Genomic DNA, 22,276 nt, shown 5'->3' with positions numbered 1-22,276 from the left:
ACAACATCGGGATTTTTGGGTCAGATGGGTGTGTTTTTACCAAAATCTTTGTAAATTTTTCAGTCTACAAATACCCTTTTTTTCATCGATGACACATGGTCCAGGCATAATTCCCTTGTAAATCGACAATGTGGAACACATCTGTGGGGTCAGAATCACAAAATAGGCAGCGGGAAAGCCGAAAGAACCAATTTAGCATGTTTTCCTCACTATATATATAGACGGCAGTAACAGTGGACGACACTTTCATTCACTGTTTCTTGGACGTGCACCCACCACTGATCGTGTGCACGATCAGCGGTAGGCACACGTTTTAAAGGGAAAACACTCTAGCAGCAGTTTGAGACCGCCGCTAAAAGGTGTTTTCCCATGCAGAACATAAGTGGTGGTCAAAGATTGCCACTAATTCATGCAGATCTATGTTGGGCACGGGTTCGACGCGTTCGACGTTACAGGTTTTAGTGTGTGTGTGTGTGTGTGTGTGTGTGTGTGTGTGTGTGTGTGTGTATTCCAAGAAAAGCTCGATTTTTTCTATATGATATTTTCCTAAGAATGAGATTTGTGAGGTTTTGCATCCAGTACACCCTTCACCTAGTCGTCAAGATTCTAGTAGTGGTATTTGGCTGAGCCAAGCTACGTCCTACATTCCATAGATTGGTGTAGACTTGGAAGAAAGGGCTTGCCTCAGTTCCCCAACTAACCAAGTCTTGAGAGTTTCAGGCCAAGACTAATTATTAAAACAAGATTAAAAAAAAGCTAGCAAAAATTATTTGTACTAGACGGTTGGGATGATAGCCTACAATACATAGCCCGTTCAAGGTGACCCATGCCCAACAATTGAACGTTAGACAACTACACCGATAGGCCCATATCCAGAGGAGCTGGTCCGATCAGGTTTTGGCTTTTCAACCGTTTCCGAACATTTCTTTTTAGAGGAACACATTATGTATTTGGATCTTGAATTGGTTTAAGCTTAGACCAGTTATGGACAAGACCATCACCTAAACATTACCAAACCAGATTATCCAAATGGAAGCTGGGCCTGAATATAGAGGGCCTAGATCAGATGTAAGAAGGAATGTAAATGGATCGGATTTTATCTGATATCCGACTGAATCCAATTCTGATAAGTCAAATTTGGTAAGATAAATCAAATCCTATTAATAAGCGGATTCAGGATTATTTTGAGTTTTTCTACCAGATTTGATGGGCATCCAATCTGATTACATGTAAAAAATCAGATTGTGTGATTTTTTCTCCATCTCAACCGACTTGATTAGCCAATATCCAATTAGTCAGATGTGGTATTTGGCCACATCTGACATGAATCCAAACCATTAAGATCCATAGATGTAAGTAGATCTGGTTTGGAAAATAACAAACCCAACTAAAGAAGAAACTGACCTAACAAAACTTAATTTGGATCTTGAATTGGCTATGAAGTCTTTATTCTTCATGCCTTTGGTTAAACAAGCCCAACAACCCCAAAAATGATATCCTTTACGCTATCTCAAGAGACATTTTGGAAAATCAAAAGTAGTTTGCAACAAATCCACCAACCTGACCTACATATATTGTCACTCATGACATAGTCTATCCTAATTCAAATATCATAAAACAAGATCCCAAGAAAAAAACAGAATAGGAAAACAAAGGTCAAACCATATAAACCTACCATGATCCTCATGATTATGGAAAATTAAAACTCTTAAGCCTATGTGGTGTTTGGATTTTCTAAAGACCAGATTATCCTCCCATCAACCAGCCAATTGTACATGTGCTGTATTGCTCAACAATCACATAAAAAAAAAAGCAAGGGTCAACTTCTCAATTTCGTCACAAATCTTTTTAATTTCTTGTATCCAAAAAAAAAGAAAAAAAAACAGCATCTATATTATTATTATGGGTGCTTTATAAGTGCAATCCAAGTCTTGAGATTTCATCTTAGCATCTTGGACAGTGGCCATATATCCCAGTTACTATTCCATCTTCAAATCCACAAACAGCCATGGCCATCTTAACTTTCTTCCTCATAACCATGTTAACTGCCATGAATGCACATGCCCAAGTGCCTTCCCTGTCACTAGATTACTACTCAAAGACTTGTCCCTCAGTGCTTGAAATCGTAAGGAGGGAGATGGAATGTGCAGTGCTGGCAGATCGCAGGACGGCCGCATCGATGCTTCGCTTGCACTTCCATGATTGTTTTGTTCAGGTTAGTATTAACACATACTGTGTATAGGCATGCAGACATGAACACATAGCTTGACCTGTTTTCCTTCCATGTTCATTCACAGGGTTGTGATGGATCAGTACTGCTAGATGACACAGCCACACTAACAGGGGAAAAGACAGCAACTGCAAACAAGAATTCCTTGAGAGGCTTCAAGTTTGTAGACAGAATTAAAACCATGGTGGAAGCCAAGTGCCCTGGAGTAGTGTCATGTGCTGATATACTTGCAATTGCAGCTAGAGATGCTGTGGTTCTAGTAAGAACTTTACATGGAAAATTAACACTTGCATGCATGCATTACCACAAAATAGCAGAGCAAATTAGACTAAAAAAGTATTGAGATATTGACATTCAAGATACCCAACTATGGTGTGTTAACAATTGCATCATTGATCATTCCAGTGGTATTGGACAATGTATATATATGTGTGTGTGTGTGTGTGTGTGTGTGTGTGTGAGAGAGAGAGAGAGAGAGAGAGATAAATGAAACATGCTATTAGATATTCTGGGGGGTTTCTAAATTCTGACCTACATATGTGATCTATACGTTTGTTTTTATAGCAATGAGTTCGCAGAGCATTTGATTCTGACTGGATAGTTTTTTATAAGGTTTCAAAAATCAACGGCCTACAATTTTTATAAATTTTTGTAGCTCCGAATACAATTTTTTTCATCAAAAATGCATGATCCAAGTGTCAATTTCTAGTAAATAAATCATGCTAAACACATCTATGGGGTTGGAATCACGCAAAAAAATACCAAAAATCTGATAACATATTTCATTTAGCACTGTGCCCATTTAGCATGCATTTATTACCCTATATATACAGCAGATTGAACCTACAATCCAGTTGGAATCTCATGATCCAACTTGTTTTGATTCAATCTAACACTGTAGATATGTTCAGAATGGTCAATTTAGGGGGAATAGACCCTTGGATCATGTTTTTCGATGAAAAATATGTCTTTCTCAAGAAGAAAAACTCATTGCTTTTATTGCTGTTGATTTTTACAACGTTGAAAAACTTATATACTGGTCAAATTCCGGCGATCCAAAAGTTGTTTCCTTACTAAAAAGAGGATGTATATCACATTCATTTGGTCAGTTCTATAAAAACAACAAAAAAATAAAAGAAATTGAAGTCTTCTAAGTCATATGAAAATACAATCAATTGTAACAAACTCTAACCCTATATATATATATATATATATATATATATATATATATATATATATATATATATATATATATATATATATATATATTATATTTGTAGGCATGTGTGTGTGTGTGTGAATATTGGCTAGCGTCCTGGATTTCAAACCCTCTAATTGAAGCTCATATGTGAAGGCCGCTTTCACCAAATCTGAAACCATAGCCGTGTTCAGCATAGCCAAAATGGTAGGAATTGACATGAATTATATTTTAGTGATGTAAAAGTATGATTTTTTGAGGATTACAAATTTAGCACATTGTTGGTCATTGATTTGTCAACCCACGGAAACTCCAACATACACATAAAAAAGCTTGATCTAAGGTCAGGTTTCTACTAAACTAAGCATGTAGATCGCATGTGTAAAAAAAATGCATCTTTTCATCTATTTTTCATGAAAAATATCACAAAAATCAGGATATTTTACATTTTAACAAAAATATTGATATTTTGGAAATACTGTATATTTTGTTGTTTGAAATGGCAACCTAAAACAGTGCATTTTTTGCAATATTTTCAGAATTTCTAACATGTTTGTCACATAAATTGTGCATCTCATATTGCGCATATAATTACAAATGATATTGTTTTTTATGATAAAACAGACTGGAGGGCCATGTTGGGATGTTACACTAGGCAGGAAAGATTCAAGGATAGCAAGCTTAGCCAGGGCAAACACTGACATCCCATTGCCTGATCAAGAGCTTGTGACCCTCCTCTCCAAGTTCCAAAATCAAGGGCTCTCTTTGGCAGACATGGTAGCTCTAATTGGTAATCACTTTCTTCCCTTGTCCCCAATAAATTAATAAGACTAAATTAACTCGGTTAATCTTTGGAGTTGGACCAACTCAAATACCAACACAACCAAATGGTTGGTTCAAAAAACATTAGTGTATTTGTGTTTCATGAGCTTGAGCAATGATATATATTATTTAAATTGATATCAAACAATTGAAGGCTGGTCTGGGCATTACATTGATGGCCAAGTTAATGAATTTACTTGCTTCTAGTGGGCTAGAGCTGGGAAACTAGATGAGCAGCTCGCCCTTTGGCTCGGCTCGGCTCAGAAATTGAGCTCGGCGAGCCGAGCTGCGAGACAGCTAGTTTAGGTAAATTAGCTGAGCATGAACATGATGAGCTCGGCTGGGCTTGTATAGGCTTTTTTATGTATTATATATTTTATACATATAATATATTATACATTTATATGTGTTATATATTGTTATATTAGTAAGTTTTAAAATTACTTAAAATAATTTTTTAAAGAAAGCAAGCCAGCTCATGATCGACTCACCAAGCTCGGCTTGTAATGAGCTCAGGCTCAGCTCTGTTCGTGATGAGCTCACATGCCGAGCCCGAATAGTGCAAGCTCGTTTCATTTGGCTCGTTTACAAGCCCTCTCTTACAGCAAGCCAGTGCTCAGCTTGGCTCATGTGAGCCGAGCCGAGCTGTGCTTCAGCTCATAGCTTGAGTCACGAGCTGGCTCGTTAAATAAAAAGTCTATTTTTAATAGGGTCTATGCTGAAAATTAGGGGTGGCAAAAGGTGGGATTTGGTTCGGACCCAGGTGAAACCAGACCTGGCCTCGATTTTTAGGCATGGTATCGGGTCCGGACCTGGGTCTAATCAGACCCACCATAAGAGAAACCATATACCTGGACCCGATAAAAACTACATGAACCAGACCCAGGCCATACCTGGTAAAATACTATTTTTTATCATTTTTACATTTAAAAATTGCGGGTCTTAATCAGAACTCGGGTCCGGCCTGTGTCTGGTATAAAATTTCACAAACTGTACCTGGATCCATATATTAATCAGACCTTGAGATCCGGAGCCAGGTCTTAATCAGGTCTTCTTATTTATCACCATACTTGGACCCTATAGGGTTTGGTATGGGTCGGGCCTGGCTAAACCCTCATTGACACCCTTAGTGAAAATAGAAACCTGACCTTGCCTACATGCCCAACTAAACCAACTGAGCTTCCATCTGTTTTTTAAAATGTATCACACATAAATCCTATATAAGCTCATCCAAACGAGCTGAGCCGAGACAAACACCCATTGTTTGTGCTCGGTTTGGTTATACCATACATATGAGATCAAGCTTGTGGCCCATCTCGCCAATCCAACTTGACGATTCTGAAGAAATTTTAGGCGAGCCGGACCAAGCCGAGCCACGAGCTGCTTGGTTCATTTACCAGCCCTAGCTACCAGCAGAACTGGAACTTCAGAAACTTGGGCAGGTTTCATGTGGTGATGTAACCATGAAAATTGACCGAGTTCATGAACTCCAATGTCTCTAGTATTAGTGGACCACGTAGAATAAGACCAACCAACATCTCTCCCTTCTTTCTATGAACTTACTCAATTCTATGGACCTGTATCACAGGCCATCACATGGTTAACTAGGCTGTCGACCGAGCGGGTATCGGGTCCAACCCATCTAGGTTCATAAGAACCAGCCCAAATAACAAGTAGCCGGAATGGGATTCAAGTTATGTCAGGTTAGGAAAATGAAATCCCAAATAGGGATGCAAACATGTCAGGCCCGGAACAGCTAAATACATGGGGAGTCGGATCCAGAACATCCAAAAATTGCAAAACCTACATCTTAGATCCGACCCATTTGCATCCCTATCCCCAAACTTAACTAGTATAACTAAAAACTAATAAAATACTTAGGCCAAGTGTGCCATTTAAGTCTGGTTCAGGTTAGCAATTTATATGCCTACAGGTTTTCAGGTTTGAGTCAGGTGAGCATCCCATGCAAACCCGATCCATTGACAGCCTTATAGTTAACCATGTGACACGTTAAGGATGCGTGTCAAAAGGATATCTTAGTTTTTTTAAAATAAAAAAAGTAAGTTTTTGAGAGAGAATTTTAAAAATTAGCATCATTTCCCTTTCTTTTATCGTTTCATTATTTCAGTTGTTAATATCATTTTTTTTTATATTTGCTATTTTTGACACATGACAAACTTTAATTGATTATGAAGGTGTCCGCACAGAACAAATCCTGCATTGATACAAGAACATAATAAAACTATCTTTATGAGGGCAAAACCATAATTAGGAATAAAATCTATAGATATAATAGATTATTTTCTATCATGATTATTTCAACCATGCAATTAAACTTTTAAATTAGATATGTTATAAAAATACCATCCTATCCAATGTTTACTCTCAAGTTTTTAAATTTACATATATTATAACAAAAACATCACTTCTATTTTTATATAAAAATTTAATATGTGCGTGTCCTTGTGTCTCAAATTTTGCAAAATCAAGAAAGTCTATTCCTGTTTGTATCCATGTGACATAGCTATAGATGGTTCAACCAAGAAATGATCATTACTCATTAGGGGTGCATTTGAATCCCGAATGCACCCTAATGGGGAAAGACTCGCCCCTGCCTGGGTGCTGTCCTGCGTTTGAAACATGGGGACAGAGTAGTCCAAGCAGGGACGGCTTTGTTTCAGACGCCTTTAAAAGGGTGCAATGGGACCTGTGCAGGTCCTGGGTGGCGTTTGTCCAGTGAATCAAATGCATCCTAGGGGTTGTTTGATTGGTAGGACACAACAGTCGGCCCCAACTGTTCTGTCCTAGAATGTGTCGAGCCCATGGCTGCCGTCAAACACCCGATAAAAACAATCCTGCCAATGGCTTGTAGTGTCCTATTTTTGAGGAGACTAATTCATCCAGGACAAGTTGTTCTAGACAAATTGTCCAGGGCATCAAACGCCTCCCTAGGGGATCTTTTCAATCTAGTCCTATTTCAAACTAATTAATGACCAGAAAAAACTATCAGGTGCACATACAATTGGAGTGTCAAGATGTACCAGCTTCAGGCAAAGGATCCATGGTGACTTCAAGGACACAATTGGATCGAACCCACTGAGCCAGGCTTACCTCTACAACCTGAAAGCTGCATGTCCTCTGGTTGGGAACGACGACAACGTAACCTCAATGGATTATCTCACTCCCTCTCTCTTTGACAACTCATTCTACCAGATCCTAATGAGAGGGGAGGGCCTCCTGAACTCAGACCAAGAGATGCATTCAAGCCTCATGGCCATGGAGACGAAACCGCTGGTCACTAAGTATGCTTTCGACCCGATCGCGTTCTTCAAGCAGTTCTCTGAATCAATGGTGAAGGTGGGCAACATCACAGACCCTGTAAGCTATGCCACTGGTGAAGTGAGGAAGAAGTGCAGGTTTGTCAACCTCTGAGAGCTGGTGTTTGTTCATGAGACTAGCGGGTGTCTTTGTTACCAGACTATTTAATTGAGTAAGGTTTATCAAACTTAGAAGATAATTGGTTCTCTCAATAAAAGGTTAAGAGAAAACCAAGCATAAATTAGTCATTGACTTGATGCATTACTCTCTCTGTCTCTCATGTATATATTTATATATATACACAAAAGAGTATCTTAGATACTCGGACACTGGGCAGCTCACCGCGAGTCTTTTTTTTTAAATGACCTTTAGCAGCGGTTCCTGACGGACGCTAAATACTAAATACCGTGAACGCACAAAAAATTTGTGTTGCTGATCTCGTGCATAATCAGTGGTGCAAATTAATCAGATTAGAGTAAGATTTTTTAGGTGTACGATGATACACCCTGCTGCTGCTGCTGCTGCTGCTCTCTCTCTCTCTCTCTCTCTCTCTCTCTCTCTCTCTCTCTCTCTCTCTCTATATATATATATATATATATATATATATATATATATATATATATATATATTCAAGAACCGAGAAACGCGTCCATACAGGCTAGAGAAATCAAGTTGGAACAACATTAAAGGGGGGACTGTCCAACCAAAAGATCCGATGGCTCTCCTTCTCTAATGCTTGAGCATCTCATTAATCGAACCTCATATATTTGTTCTTTATAATTTATTTAGTAAGAAATATGCTTTGTACAGAGACTTTATGACATAATAGACATGTTTTTCAAAACATGTGGATGAATCACAATGCATTTAAAACATTACAATATAAAGTATTTTGAGTCAATGATTTTTAGCTATTTTAAAAATACATGTAAACATTAAAAATTCATAATTCAAAATATGTCGCTCACTAAATGAATGATAAAAATCCAATCCATGAACTCAATCGTTAGAGAAGAAAAAGCATCAATTATCATAGGTTGTCCTATATATATATATGGGCATTTCTAACATTTTTTTTGCAAATCCAGCCATGTGAATGTGCTTAGCATGGTGAATTTGCTAGGAATCAACCATTGGATCATGTATTTTTGATGAAAAAATATGATCTTTGAGTGCTTGGATATTTATAAAGATTATGAGTCATTGATTTTAAAACCTTAAAAAATTAAGTTAATGCATCAAAATGGGATGATTCAAGAGCAGGTTTTTATAAATCCAAGCATGTAGATCACATCCCTATGGTTAAATTCAAGAGAAAAGGACAAAATTCCATAAAATTAATGGTTAGCAAATAGTTCTCATATTTTCAGATCTCATGTTCTAGTGATTATATATATAGGGAAGGTGCACGTCCAACCAAAGAAATGTCCAAAATTTACAATGATATGGTGGCTCTCCTTCTTTGTTAAATAAGCTTTACACATGTTTTTAGAAACCTGAAAGTTTGACAGCTTACAATGCATCTAAAACTTTATAATACAAAAGTATTATGAGCCGTTGATAGTGCTTTAAAAAATGTATCAAAATATCAAAATTCATAATCTAAAATATACCACTTATTAAAATTACAGGAATAACCCCCCTACCCATCAGGGATAATTTCCCGTACCTTGTGGCAAAAAGATATGTGCTTCAGATATCTAACTCATGACATTCAACTTAATGTCTTGAGCAAACCAATCTAGTCACGTATCCAGAGCCCTTCTGAGCATTTTCTTTCTTCCATGAAGAACAAAAAACCACCCTCAGAATCAGAGACCTAGTCACACTGGCTAAGCCAGATGTACAAGCACGGTCTTGACGGTGTAACATGGTGCACCCGGCTGAGGCTCATGGGAATGGAATCCTGACCACCTAACCCTCGGACTGCCTTTGTGGGCATTTACTTTATTGATTTTAGATGGTAATAGGCGACCTTATAAAAGTTGGTGCAAAATTTTTGTAAAACCACTACGGACGAAATCATCGGGGGGAGGAGAAGGAATTTTAAAAAAAAAAAAGATAAGGGAAACGGTTCCCCATTTGGGAGAACCGCCTCCCCTATAACCGCTGGAGTGATGGGGGGTGAGGTTTATCCTCACCCACCGGAGGGTTATAAAAACCCTCACGATGTGTCTCTCCCACCACTGATCAAGAAAGAGAGCAAAAAAAATTTGAGAAGAGCACCAGAAGAGAGAAGCTTTTTGAAACTCCGGCGATGACATCATGTACAATTTCTCCTCTTTCTTTCTTTTTTCGACCGAACTGCCGGCGGGTTACAGGTGAAAAAAAAAGAGAGAACCGCAGATGTCAAGAGAGAGAGAGGGCAACACCCTTGTTTTTTTTATGAGACCAAACCAAGTAAGAAATAAATATATATATATATATATATATATATATATATATATATATATATATATATATATATATATATATATATATATATATATATATATATCAGGTCAAACCGGTTTAGACCCAACTGGTTCAGACCGAATCGATCTGAACTGAACAGATTCAAATTGAGTCAGTTTAGACCGAACTGGTTCAGATTGAGTCAGTTCAGATCAAACCGGTTTGAACAGACCAAACTGGTTTGGGTGTGAACCAGATCGACTCGGGTCTGACAGGGTTTCGATTCTCAGTTTGAATTCAGTCTAGACCGATCCAAATAGATCTAGGTCTGGATCTTGTTTAACTGATCTGAAAATAGTTCAGATCAATACTGAATCTATATTAAAATTGGATCTAGACCAATTGACTAAATCAGTTTTAGATCCATATCAAAACTATGTCTAGATCCAGTCTGACTGTTTTGGATTCATATCAAAGATCGATCTGGATCCAACTCATAATTGGATGGACCAGTTCTAGATCTAAATCAGAAATGAGTCTGGATCCAGTCTGACATGAATTTGAATCCAATTTGTGATTAATTTTCAAATTTTGAGAATAATTGTTAAAAGGTCCAAAGTACCCTTGTATGTACCCAAGACCTATTTAGGTAAAATAGGTATAACTTTACACTCCGAACTCGAAATTGAGTGAGATTTGAAAAGTTAGACTTGTAGCGTAGAAACGAATCTCCTTGTCCTCTGGTTCTGGTCAAATTAGTGGCACAAAAAATGAAATTTTATGAGTCAAGTTGAGAGAGATTTTTGATAATTTTGTCAAAATATAAAAAATTATGTATATTAATACGAATATGCTCTTGTGATGAACAAATCCTACTGTTAAAGCCTTTTGAGACTCGATTGCGATCAGAGTACAACATTCGTATTCGAGATAAGAAATATTATAAGTAATTTTAGTTATTAATAAATCATACTATGTTGCATGTTATTGTTGATATTGTGTATTAACGTAATTAAAAATATAGATCTTGAGTGAGAGCATAATATGCATAAAATAATCATGCATTGCAATGAGATGTTTATATGCACACATTAGTCGTGATATGTCATACATGTTAAAAAGATATTATTTTGTGATAGCATATCTATATTATAATTTGCAAATAGTATGCATCATGTTGATATTGTAATTAGACTTGAGTCCCTTTATTCTAGTCATGTGACTTTTATATTGAGATTAGCATGCATAACTTCTTAAATTCTGAAAGTGACGACTTGTAAAAATGGCTACCTGGTTCGCGGTCAAAGTGCAGCTACCATAAAGAGTGGGTCACCGATGATTTAACGATGTATAAACTCTAAATCGTTGTGTACTTAGTATAAGATAAGTGTGAACCCTAATACCATTTTGAGATTGAGAGTGAGATCTGTCGTGATCATTTCACGATAACACTCGTGAAAGAACGAGTTAAACACAAGCTTGAAAATATGATTCAAGGTAATAAACTTAAAATATGACTTTGGGTTATAAGCCCACAATGTTTGAAACTCTAGACAACCATGCATGGTTGAAAGCTATCATGGTTAAGATATAACAGGAACCATGCTAAGATTGAGTTTGAACCTAACCTTCCAGCTAGCTACCGATGAAGTCTCTTTTTTGTTTCACTGCAGTGCTTGGTGATCAAGAGATCATTAAGAGTGTATGATTCATAGTCTGACCAACATGTACAATTGAAGTATTCTACGTGGGTTGCTACGCCCATAGACGACTATTACTAATATAATCAACCTAGTGTTTTAGTTTGGTGTGAGTAATCATTCAAAAAAATTAAGATAAATAATTAAAACATATGAACCTTGCGTGGTGTGTCAAAAACTAAACTCAAACTAAAGCTTATAATCGAATACGGTTATAAGTTAAACTTTTTATTTACTTATAATTATTCTTTACTAAATCATAGACTCACCCTTTATATAATTAGTAATCAACAACTTTTACTTCTTTTACTTCAAATGAGTACTTAGTAGTTTTATTTTCTTGTCATTTAACATTCATGTAATTGTTATTTTCTTATCTTATGAATGATAAAAGATAATAAATTATTGGAAAAAAAATAGCCTCTTTGTGAACACTCCATGCTTTCCCTATAAAAAGTAATACCAATTGAACTCAAACTCTCAAGTCCATTACAATTTCCCTCCGAAAAGTAATACCAATTAAACTCAAACTCAAGTCCATTACAATTTGCAATTCATGACAAGTTTGATAGCCTTTGGGGCATCTCAAAATGCTTGAACATTCCACCCATCTATCTTATGAAACCAATCAAAGTCTCTAAGTCTCCCGGAAGGGACAACAAGAATCTTATACTTGGAAAATTCAGAACCCACGCTATAGAATCTTTAAGGGTGGCCCTAACAATATACAACAACAACTACGCCTTCATCCCTAACAATATAAAAAATATATATGAACTGTACATATTCAGGAGCACAATACAGAATTCCCTTAGCCCTTTACCTCTCACGTATACAGATTGCAAGCATGCTGAAACTAGGTCTCGAGGAGTGCTTGCAGAATCAGAAAATATTTGAACGACTTTGACCAACTTGATCAGGATCATGGGTTTCATATATTTCAGATGAAATTCACCTTGGACCAGAAAGCTCCATCGCTTGGACAAGCAAAGATGAATCGTCAGTGAGGTCCGAATACCGTTCCGAGGAAAATTCATATGATTTGCCTTTCGGTGTCTCATCTTTCTGCAAGGCTTCCCATTTTTCTGCTAGACCATCTCCTTCTAGCATTCTTACCACTTCTGACATCTTAGGTCTGTGGCCTGGAAGATACTGAGTGCACAAAAGAGCCACCTGAACCATTTCCTCGAGCTCGATCCGGTCATAGTTCTTCTCTAGGTCTTTGTCAACAAGGAGTTCAATCTCTTTATCTTGGTGTAATTTCTTCACCTGTAACCAAAACCCATTACAGATGTCATTGAAGGTGTGACTAATTGCAGCAGCAGACTGTCAGGTGATTGCTCATACATAGCTACTGTTTCATGATGAACCAACCAGATTACCGAAGAGACCAATGCTGGTTTTATCACTCAATATGTTACATTTAAAGCATCACATCTGCAGCACATAACTAAGATGATACCTCAAGCTTGGTTCTTGTTGTGGCAAGCGAGCTAAGCTGAGCTCGATCTTGTGGCGAGCCTGAGCTAATCGAGCTAGAGTTGGCTCATTTACAATAAAAGTGCATTATTCCAAATCTGGAAGTAATCGGATTAGAACTCCAGACCTATTGAGCAGAACTGAAGCTGGCCCATTTACCACAGACAAAAAACCACTGAATTAAAGCTAGAAGCAATAGAGTTTGAATTCTGAACCTATGGATTAAGAAACAACCTAAACCATGTGCTCTACACTAATGTCTAAACTATGTGATGTATGATATATACAAAATATATTTATTGCTATTTAAACCTATTTTACAAGTTCGAATGAGCTAAGCATCAGCCTAACCACAAGCAGCTAGTCTCATTTCCCAGCCCTATTAATAGGTGGAGATCTGATTGGGCTGCGCCACAAAAGTTGCAGCTTGCGTTTGATCCCCCAAGGCATAGTTCTGCCTGATGGGAAACTTATGCCTGGATGTGACCTTTTAATATGGCCAGAGGACACTATGGGCCAACTGCACAGAGCACCCCAATCAGACTCGGCCTAAGCATGGCCCCTCAGGTGCAATTGAGACCTGAACTTTCCCAAGGCCATGGCTCTGATCTGAACCTCGGGCCCTGCTTGAGTCCACTGTGCACACAGGATACCCACTTAGTTGAATGTGTCCGCCCATGCATGTGCATGAGCATGCAGATGTAAGCATCTTCTATAGACTTTGATCTTCTGATGAACACAAACATCCTTGATTCAACTTTCATTAGAATCTTCTAACAAAGAACATAACTATCTGTTGCATTTTGTAATTTTATTGATGCTTACCCAGTCCAGCAAAGCACCCTTCTGGTTGGCCGCCTTTCCGAATTCTAAAGCCTTCTGGCCACTTATTAGTTCAAGAAGAAGGATACCAAACCCAAAAACATCTGTCTTCTCCGATGATTGGCCGGTTGAGAGGTACTCAGGAGCTATATGCCCAACCGTACCACGGACAGCAGTTGTTATGTGTGAATCCCTGTGATCCAAAAGCTTTGCCAGACCAAAATCTCCAACAACAGCTTCACAATAATCATCCAATAATATATTGGCAGCCTTCACATCTCTGTGAATTATCTTTGGATCACACTGCTCATGCAAGTATAACAATCCTCTAGCGGCACCCAAAGATATTCTTTTTCTGGTGCTCCAAGCCAGTGGTGGTTTTGCTGTTAAAAAGGGGCATATTATGTTTGGTTACTAAAAGAGAATCGCAATGAGAGGGAACAAAAGAAGGTGAAGATAGAAGAATGAAAAAAGACGAATAATAACTATATATCAGTAATAATGGAAGAACAAACAGAAAATAGTCTAAATAGTTCATGCATGAGCCACCCATGAAGAGCACACAAGAGCTTGCTGGGTGATCCATGAACATCACAAGCTGAAGGGATGTCACAAGTTTGAAACCCACCAATGAGCTTGTGAGTGAATAAAGTGGTTTTCCCCAGTTATCCCAAAAAGATAAACCCATGAAGACAGAAGATTGATGGCAACTTAAGTTCCTAAGAACTAGGAGAACTACCACATTGAACCTGCAGCTTAACAGTTAGATGTTGCTGAGGTAGAAGACCCCAATCATCTGTATTGATTTATCTAAAAAAACAGGGGTCACACAAGAAGCAACATGGCAAATAATTAAACATTTTTTTCAAAATCAAAATGAACTTGGCATTTGGGCAGCTAAGCCTGGCTCTATTTTTGTGGACTCATTTACCAATCTATGAAGACAACCAACTTCAGAATTGTGAAGAAAACTTGGTGAATTCTCCAATAAAACCAGGATTTGGAGGTTTGGTGCTTCACAATAGCTATTTTAAACCAAACTAGGAATCAGAGACACTAGTCTAAACCTTAACTGGACCAAGATATCAACTGCGCAAACAACAAAAAATCGCAAGGCCAGATAGGAATGTTCACCTTTCAGGCGAGAGGCAACACTTCCATTTGACATATATGGGTAGACCAGAAGTCTCTCTGTTGCTGTCATGCAAAACCCACAAAGTCTAAGGAGGTTTCTGTGAACAGCTAAGCTTATCATCTCCACTTCAGTCTGGAATTGGATTTCTCCGCCCGCAGCATTTCCATCTTTAAGCCTTTTCACAGCTACAATAGATCCATCTTGCAGATGACCTTTGTAAACAATTCCAAAACCACCTTTTCCAAGTATGTTCTTGCTGCTGAAGTTACCAGTAGCGACCTGGAGATCTCTGAAATGGAACCTCTTCAAGTTACCCAGGCGAACTTCTTCATCATGTTGACCTGAGCAATTTCACAATCAAAATGCAAAATCAGCATTTGCAACATCTTAACATCACATTATTGGATTTTAGTCTATTTGCTTGACTGCGTGTTTCCTACTAACAGGTAATGTCCGTCTGCTGATTGTATTTGTGCTTCCACCAGAGCAGGATACCAAAGCCAAGAATGAGCAAACAAGTAGAACCAAGACTAGACCCCAGTGCTAGGGCCATTCGATGATTCTTCTTCAGTCTACCATTTGGTGGGATGCCTGAAAATTTTGCAAAATTAGTACAAAATCAGAGATCATAAGTTGCTTATGGAATTTGAACAGTGACAGGACTCTAGAATCAGAAAATATAACACTACAGAACAAGATTCACGAAGTTAAACTCGATTATGTTAAATCATTCATGGGGTGGACAAAAAGACAAGATAGTGGTATCTGCCAGGCCACTGAAAACGAAAACTCTTTAAAGCAGAATGTGAAGAACACAAACGATTGATTTTCATATAGACCTATACGCAATCCCATGACCAGAAGAGCAGGAGGAAAAAGATCAATAATTTGCACTGAAACAAAATAAATTATCAAGGCCGTACTCTGTGATGTGTTGAAAGAAAGTGGGTATGGAGTTGCAGTGCCAGAGCAACCCTGCTCAAGTCCATTCCCACATATCAAAGGATTCCCAACGATACTGCGACAAAAAGAATGTGGTGGACCAGTACATGTTATCAGAAAACCCAAAAAATTGAAAACGATATATGAACAAGATTGCAGAAGACATACTTGAACGTTCTAGCAGGAAACCTTGGAACAGGACCACTCAAATTATTGAAGGACACGTCTCTGAAATGTGAAAAAAAAAAGAGGATTTCAGATCAAACCAACATGGTAAATACTCATTTCGTAAAGTGCAGGATGAAGAAAATTACAGGAAAGCAAGTTGCTCGATATTGGCTAGCGCCACTGGGAATGGCCCCGAAAGACTATTATTGTTAAGCCGCCTGGTCCAAATTCAAAGACATGAGAAAATTGAGAACCAGGATCACAGCTTAAAATTTTCAAAACTTAAAGAGAAAGAAATATGAGAAACCAATGCGTCAATCTTTGCTTTCATACTTACAGATACTCCAGGCTTTTCAGCTGGCCTAAACAATCAGGAACTGGTCCATTGAAAAGATTATTGGAAAGATCAAGCGTGTGAAGACTGGAGAGTTTTCCAAGCTCAGGTGGGACTGGTCCTGAGACGTTGTTATTCTGTAACAGACTGCAAAATTTCATCTCAGTAGACTAATTATAGATGATAAAAACAATCACCAATTACACTGATACTCACACAATCTGAAGATTTGTGAGGTTTCCAATAGTTGGAGAGAGAGTACCAGAAAGATTCTGGCTTGGAGCTCCTCTGCAGTGTGCAAAAATGGGGAGAAGAATTCAAACTTCAAGCCAACTATTGCATTAAATATCAATATAAACAACACAAACTATGTTCAGGAAAACTAAATATCAGAAGGAAGTTGGAACACTTGTGACTTGGTATTCTGACTTACAGTCCAACAACTAGATTTTCAGCAGAGCAGGTGATCATGGTCCAACTGCAAGGATCAACAGAGTCTCCATCCCAATTATCAAGCACATTATGAGGATCCCTCAGAGCATTTTTTATGCCCATTAACGCTTGCACTAAATCAAAATTCAATTCACAAGTCAGTGCTCAGATAGAACAAATAACAAACTAGCAATCCCGAATTACACAACCTAATCGAAGAGAAAGTTAAGGCCTATAAACTTGTCCAAAAATAATAAATGAAAATAAAGAATAAAAGCCTTTTTCATGGTGGATTGTCCTAAAAAAACAGTGAAACAAAAATTTTAATAAGTTCACATCACCATTAGCAAATTTCTCTAAAAGGGTCAAGAAGACAACTTTAATTCATAATCAATGAAAACATTCCAGAATATACAAACAATGAGAAAAGAAGATCCGCATATCAAAAACTGAGGAAATTTAAGTAAATAAATAGAAATCTTTGTTGATACTGATAAAAACTAAAACCAATTTCTGAAAATGAAACAAAAAATTTAAGATGCATGCTCATCAATAGCCAAAAATCAAAGCAAAACACATTCTTTTGTTCAAAAGGAGAAAAGAAGGGAACACCCAATTTGAAAAATGATGCAAAATTTTTTATGCCCACTAAACCTGGCACCAATAAATGCATATGAGGAAAGAGAAGAACCCAACTAATCAAAAAAAGAAATACCTTCAAAATTGACACCTTTGGGAGAGAGCAATCCACTTGCACTTGTCCAAAACCAGAAGAAAACCACCACCAGAAAGAGACCTTTTCTCTCTAATCCCATTGCAGTCACAGCATTAAAGCCCAGGCAGAAACCAATTAAACCTCAGGTTGGGAGGAAAGAAAACCCACTTTTGGTGATCAAGAGAGCTTCTTATGAGCACCCAAATGGAACACTTGTGGTAGAAATTCATATTCTTTTCTGGCAAGGAAAACCCAAAAGCCAAAGCCTTGCTTCCATCATAGAAAGCCACTCCCTCACACCTTTTGTCGGACCCACAAAGAGAAAATAAAAGCAAAAAACTTGTTGAAGGAACAGAATTAGTGCTTTGCAGTAGCAGTGCAGAGAGAGCTAACACAATGCATTGGGCTAAAAGAAAACACTAAAATAATGAGGAGAGAATGGAGATTTCTTGTCGGTTTAATCATCCATGCATGGAAAAGGGTGAACGTGCGCTGTAATATGAAAATAAAAGTGGGAAAGATAAAAAGAAAAAGGAAAAGAGAAAGGTGGTGGTTTGGTTTTCCCCACAAGGAATCAAACATTCCCTGCGTTTGGCCATTCATTAAAGTCCCAAATTCATGCTTGCGTTTCTTTTTCTCTCTCTGCACATTTGGAAAGAGAAGAGAGAATCCCAAGACGTCATGGAGATAAGTGTTTCCTGCACGATGAGATCTTTTTTGTGAGTCTTTTCTTTCTTTAAATATGCAATTTTTTAATGAGAATTTTTGTTGGGTGATGGATGGGGGGAAGTGCTTTATTGGTTCCACCACCTCAACAGAGCACGGATGAGGGCTGGTCACCTCACCCAGGCTCACACAGTCACACTCTTTTTGTCCGCCTGCTGTTAGGGGGTGGGTTGGGACGGGGGGAATAAGTGTGAGAGAGGAAGGGAGGGTTAGGAACTTAAGAGAGGGAGGAGGGCCTTTACAAGTTTCCACATTAATAATTTAAAGGCGAGGGAGGACACTGACAAGAAAAAGCAAAAGCATACCCAGTCTGTTGTAGGGTTGCAAAGCAAACTGGCTGATCGGACAATGTTATTGAATCGTTAGAGGTTAAAAGAGAAGTTGAAGTGAAAGCAGCGTGTTCGGGTGAAATAGTTGGCGGCAAGAGATGAAAATACTTATTTTTTTCATTCATTTACTTCTGATCGGTTTAGACGAAGTATCTTTTAATCGATCACAATTGATGGGGTGTTGTGGAAAGGGCAGAATCTTGTGCCAGCAATTTTCAACTATTTCAAGAAGCTTTATTCTATTCTGCTAAATACAGGAAGTAATATTGGGTATGAGTTATTTCTTTCTATTTAACTGGATTAGGTCTTAACCTTGCAACGTAGGTTTTCGGAAGCAGAAATCATGAATGCAATTAAGGATTTATCGGGTTGGAAGGCACCGGGAGTAGATGGTTTTCCTGTAGATTTTTTCAAAGTATTTTGGAGAGTAGTGAAGAGTGATTTGTGTACAGTGCTTGATGAGTTTCATCGTAACTCTAGACTACCTAGGCAGTGTCATGTCGGATTAATCTCTCTTATTCCAAAAGAAAGCATCGCCATAGATATTATGCGCTTCTGTCTCATTTCCATAATAGAAGTCTTGTATCGTATAGTCGCAAATGTCTTAGCCTCAAGACTCAAATTGGTGGTGTCTAATCTTTTTTCTGCTTTTTAGTTTGCTTTTATTCCTAATAGAAGAGTTCAACAAGCATATATTTCGGCTTCAGAGGTCATTCACTTCATGCACATGAGTCGTACTCCTTACTTCGTGTTGAAGCTTGATTTTAATAAAGCATATGATTTTGTGTACTGGCCTTTTCTGTCGCAAGTGGTGAATCACATGGGATTCGGTAGCCGTTTTTTCAGATAGGTGTCAGAGCTTATTACCAATGCACAAGCCATGGTGTCCATTAACGGGGTAAAGGGTGAGCAGTTTTCTTTGCGGCACAGCCTACGGCAGGGATGTCCGCTATCTTCACTTTTGTTTAATACAGTGGCAGAAGGACTTGCGGTAATTCTTAGATGCATGCAGACAAGGGGCTTCCTACAGTCATTGGATATCCAAGGTTTTTCTGGTCATATTATACAATATGCAGACGATATGCTAGTTTTTGGAAGGGCTTCACTACAGAAGATGCTTCACGTTAGGCTTATTCTTATGTTTTTTGTAGCTTTGTCTGGGCTGAAGCTAAATAAAAATAAGTGTTCGATCACGCTTCTGAATGGAGATCCGACCAGTCAAAACACGGTGGGAAAATTTTTCAACTGCGCTTAGAGCCATTGCCGATCAAGTACTTGGGCCTCCCCCTACAAGTCAAGCCAACCTCTAAAACATCATGGGCACCGGTTGTTGACAAGGTGTGTCTTAAGCTCCAGTCTTGGCGTGCAAAATATTTATCTCTTGCTGGCAGAATTACTTTGATCAGGCATGTTTTGTCAGCAATTCCTGAATTTTTCATGTTGGTCTGTGTTATGCATGTCAATGTTGAGCACCAGCTTAAGCGCGTCCTGTCAAGGTTTTTGTGGAGTGGTGTAAATGGACCTTATAAGAGGCACTTGGTGGGATGGGACTCTATCGTTATGCCAAGGACTATGGTTGGCTTAAGAATTTTTGCTTTGCGTAAAAGGAGTGTGGGATTGGCTGTGAAGCAGTGTCGGTTGGCTCATACGTCACAGAATGCATGCGCAAACTTCCTCCGGCTAAAATATGGTCTAATTGATTTGCTTGCTGTTCGTCGGGAGGCTCATGGATCATACACATCGCATTTGAGGAAAATGTGGTTTAGGGCATTGTGTTTGTTTCTTGACAGGGATTTGGACGTGGGGGTAGACAAATCTTGGCTTCAATGGGCAGTCTCGAATGCGGGAGTTTTCCAAGTCCACAAGGTCTACCATTCTCATTTACCTCGAGGTCAGGGTTGGATCCCCAATAATGCTTTATGGGCGAAGGGACCATCTCCGAGGACCAAGGTATTGGCTTGGTTGATTCTTCATGACCGGATACAGACCCATAACAATATCAAGAGGATGGGTTTTCAGTTTCCCAGTTGGTGTGTGCTTTATCAACAGGCTGAAAAAACTACACATCTTTTTTTGTCGTGTAAAGTGTTTCAAGAATTGTAATCTAAAACTTGGAGGGCTCCATCAGTTGTTGTGTGGGAGGGTTGCTTTCCATTAGATCTTATCCTCGACCCTGCTATAATTAGACGCGAAAAGAAGTGGAGGACTATTCGGAGAGTTTGGTTATTTACAGTGTGGTGGTTCATATGGATGGCCAGAAATGATGTCACTTTTTGGGATGTCCCGTTCAACCTTAACCGTTTGACCCATAGGGTCTTGGCTGATGTGTATGTTATCTTACGCATATATCTCAAAGACCTGCCTCTGCCACCAATTGATCCTCATATAGATGTTTGTGGTCCTAGATGAGTTTTGTGTTTGGGTTTTTTCTGGGTTTTTTTTTTTGTTATTGGTATTCTCATGTTATGTTGTTGTGTTTGTGCTTGTGGGTCTCAACGCTTTATTGAGTTTCACTTTTAAGTAACGTTGATCACTTTTCAGCTCTCTCTCTCTCTCTCTCTCTCTCTCTCTCTCTCTCTCTCTCTCTCTCTCTCTTTACAAAGAGAAGATCTCTCATATGGGAGAAGCAACTTGAGTTATGGGGCCCACTAAAATGATGGGCAGCCTAGCAGCAGTCCTCACTCTCACAGAGGAAGCAGGTTATATGCCCCCCCCCCCCCCCCGCCCAACACGCAAGTGCGTGTTCTCGAGTCTGAATGAGCTCCACGTATGTAAGCACGTGGGGCTCATTTCTCTGTGTGTGTCTGCATCACTTAGCATTGAAGTTCAATGCATTTGCAATGACTTAAGTATCTTTTCTGCCCATTAACGTCATGAAACAATGTTTCGAGTAATGTACGAACATATCCTCCAACCAAAAAATAAAGGATAACCGTTTGTTTTTGCCCTAAGCAGTAAACATCTCTGCTTGAAGAGTCTCAACCTCGAAATATGTCACCCTCTCCATTCCGGATCACCCTTACATCTTCGGAGGAGCACCATTTGCCGTCGTCTGCTGTCGCGGGAGCACCCTTTGCCATCGTTTGTTGCCGAAGCACCTTTTATCGTCGTCTGCTGTCGGACCACCTTTTATCGTCATTTGTTGTCGTACCACTCTTTATCGTGCAGCTGAAGATCTATCAGATATTAAATCAACAAGAGCATATTCAAAAGTATACTCTGCAGCTGATAGCTCCATGTTCCTCTGCGGAAGTTCTGACAACTCTGTATCAAGGGTCAGATCCCACATATCCTTTGCAAGCAAACGAGCTCATTTGTAATGGTTGTACATACTCATCGAAAAGAAATGATTGAAGATCTTTACAAAGAATGGGTTGACCCTGCCAAAGGAAAGGTGGTTGGAAGCAAGACAAAGCATGATAAGGTGGTTGGAAGCATGATAAGGTATCACTCGTGAGGAGTGTAATAAATTGGAGTTTATTAACTTAGTATACAAACTTTGTAAACTTTGTTCAACATTCAATGTCATTCA

At 38.6% G+C, this 22,276-nt stretch overlaps 2 protein-coding genes across 2 annotated transcripts; one reads left to right on the top strand and one right to left on the bottom strand.

Moving 5' to 3' along the window:
• The first annotated feature begins 2,008 nt into the window (after positions 1-2,008).
• LOC149818635 (peroxidase 11-like) lies at positions 2,009-7,682 on the top strand. Its single transcript, XM_089986263.1, has 4 exons — positions 2,009-2,215; positions 2,298-2,489; positions 4,053-4,218; positions 7,261-7,682. Exons 1-4 carry the CDS (start codon positions 2,009-2,011, stop codon positions 7,680-7,682), a joined length of 987 nt encoding a protein of 328 aa, XP_089842389.1.
• Positions 7,683-12,128: 4,446 nt separating this feature from the next.
• LOC149818634 (protein CLAVATA3 INSENSITIVE RECEPTOR KINASE 5-like) lies at positions 12,129-18,347 on the bottom strand. The gene is made up of 11 exons (XM_089984536.1): positions 17,690-18,347; positions 16,976-17,108; positions 16,759-16,830; positions 16,546-16,689; positions 16,355-16,426; positions 16,209-16,268; positions 16,022-16,116; positions 15,543-15,689; positions 15,098-15,439; positions 13,967-14,346; positions 12,129-12,931 (listed from the first exon to the last, which is right to left on the bottom strand). The coding sequence occupies exons 1-11, from the start codon at positions 17,787-17,789 to the stop codon at positions 12,614-12,616; spliced, it is 1,863 nt and encodes a 620-aa protein (XP_089840662.1). The 5' UTR covers positions 17,790-18,347; the 3' UTR covers positions 12,129-12,613.
• Positions 18,348-22,276: the final 3,929 nt, after the last annotated feature.

Source organism: Nuphar pumila, chromosome 13, assembly GCF_984573655.1.
Source record: "Nuphar pumila chromosome 13, dmNupPumi1.hap1.1, whole genome shotgun sequence".
Classification (NCBI taxonomy): domain Eukaryota; kingdom Viridiplantae; phylum Streptophyta; class Magnoliopsida; order Nymphaeales; family Nymphaeaceae; genus Nuphar; species Nuphar pumila.
This window is presented reverse-complemented; position numbering and strand designations above follow the sequence as displayed.

Excerpts from the sequence above, each read along its gene's own strand:
- LOC149818634 (XM_089984536.1), bottom strand. The coding sequence starts at position 17,789 with ATGGGATTAGAGAGAAAAGGTCTCTTTCTGGTGGTGGTTTTCTTCTGG. Across the intron at positions 16,831-16,975 it reads GAAAATCTAGTTGTTGGACT|AGGAGCTCCAAGCCAGAATC; the intron begins GTAAGTCAGAAT and ends TGCACACTGCAG. Across the intron at positions 16,690-16,758 it reads CTCACAAATCTTCAGATTGT|TCTGTTACAGAATAACAACG; the intron begins GTGAGTATCAGT and ends GAAATTTTGCAG.
- LOC149818635 (XM_089986263.1), top strand. The coding sequence starts at position 2,009 with ATGGCCATCTTAACTTTCTTCCTCATAACCATGTTAACTGCCATGAAT. Across the intron at positions 2,216-2,297 it reads TCCATGATTGTTTTGTTCAG|GGTTGTGATGGATCAGTACT; the intron begins GTTAGTATTAAC and ends GTTCATTCACAG. Across the intron at positions 4,219-7,260 it reads AGACATGGTAGCTCTAATTG|GTGCACATACAATTGGAGTG; the intron begins GTAATCACTTTC and ends AAAAACTATCAG.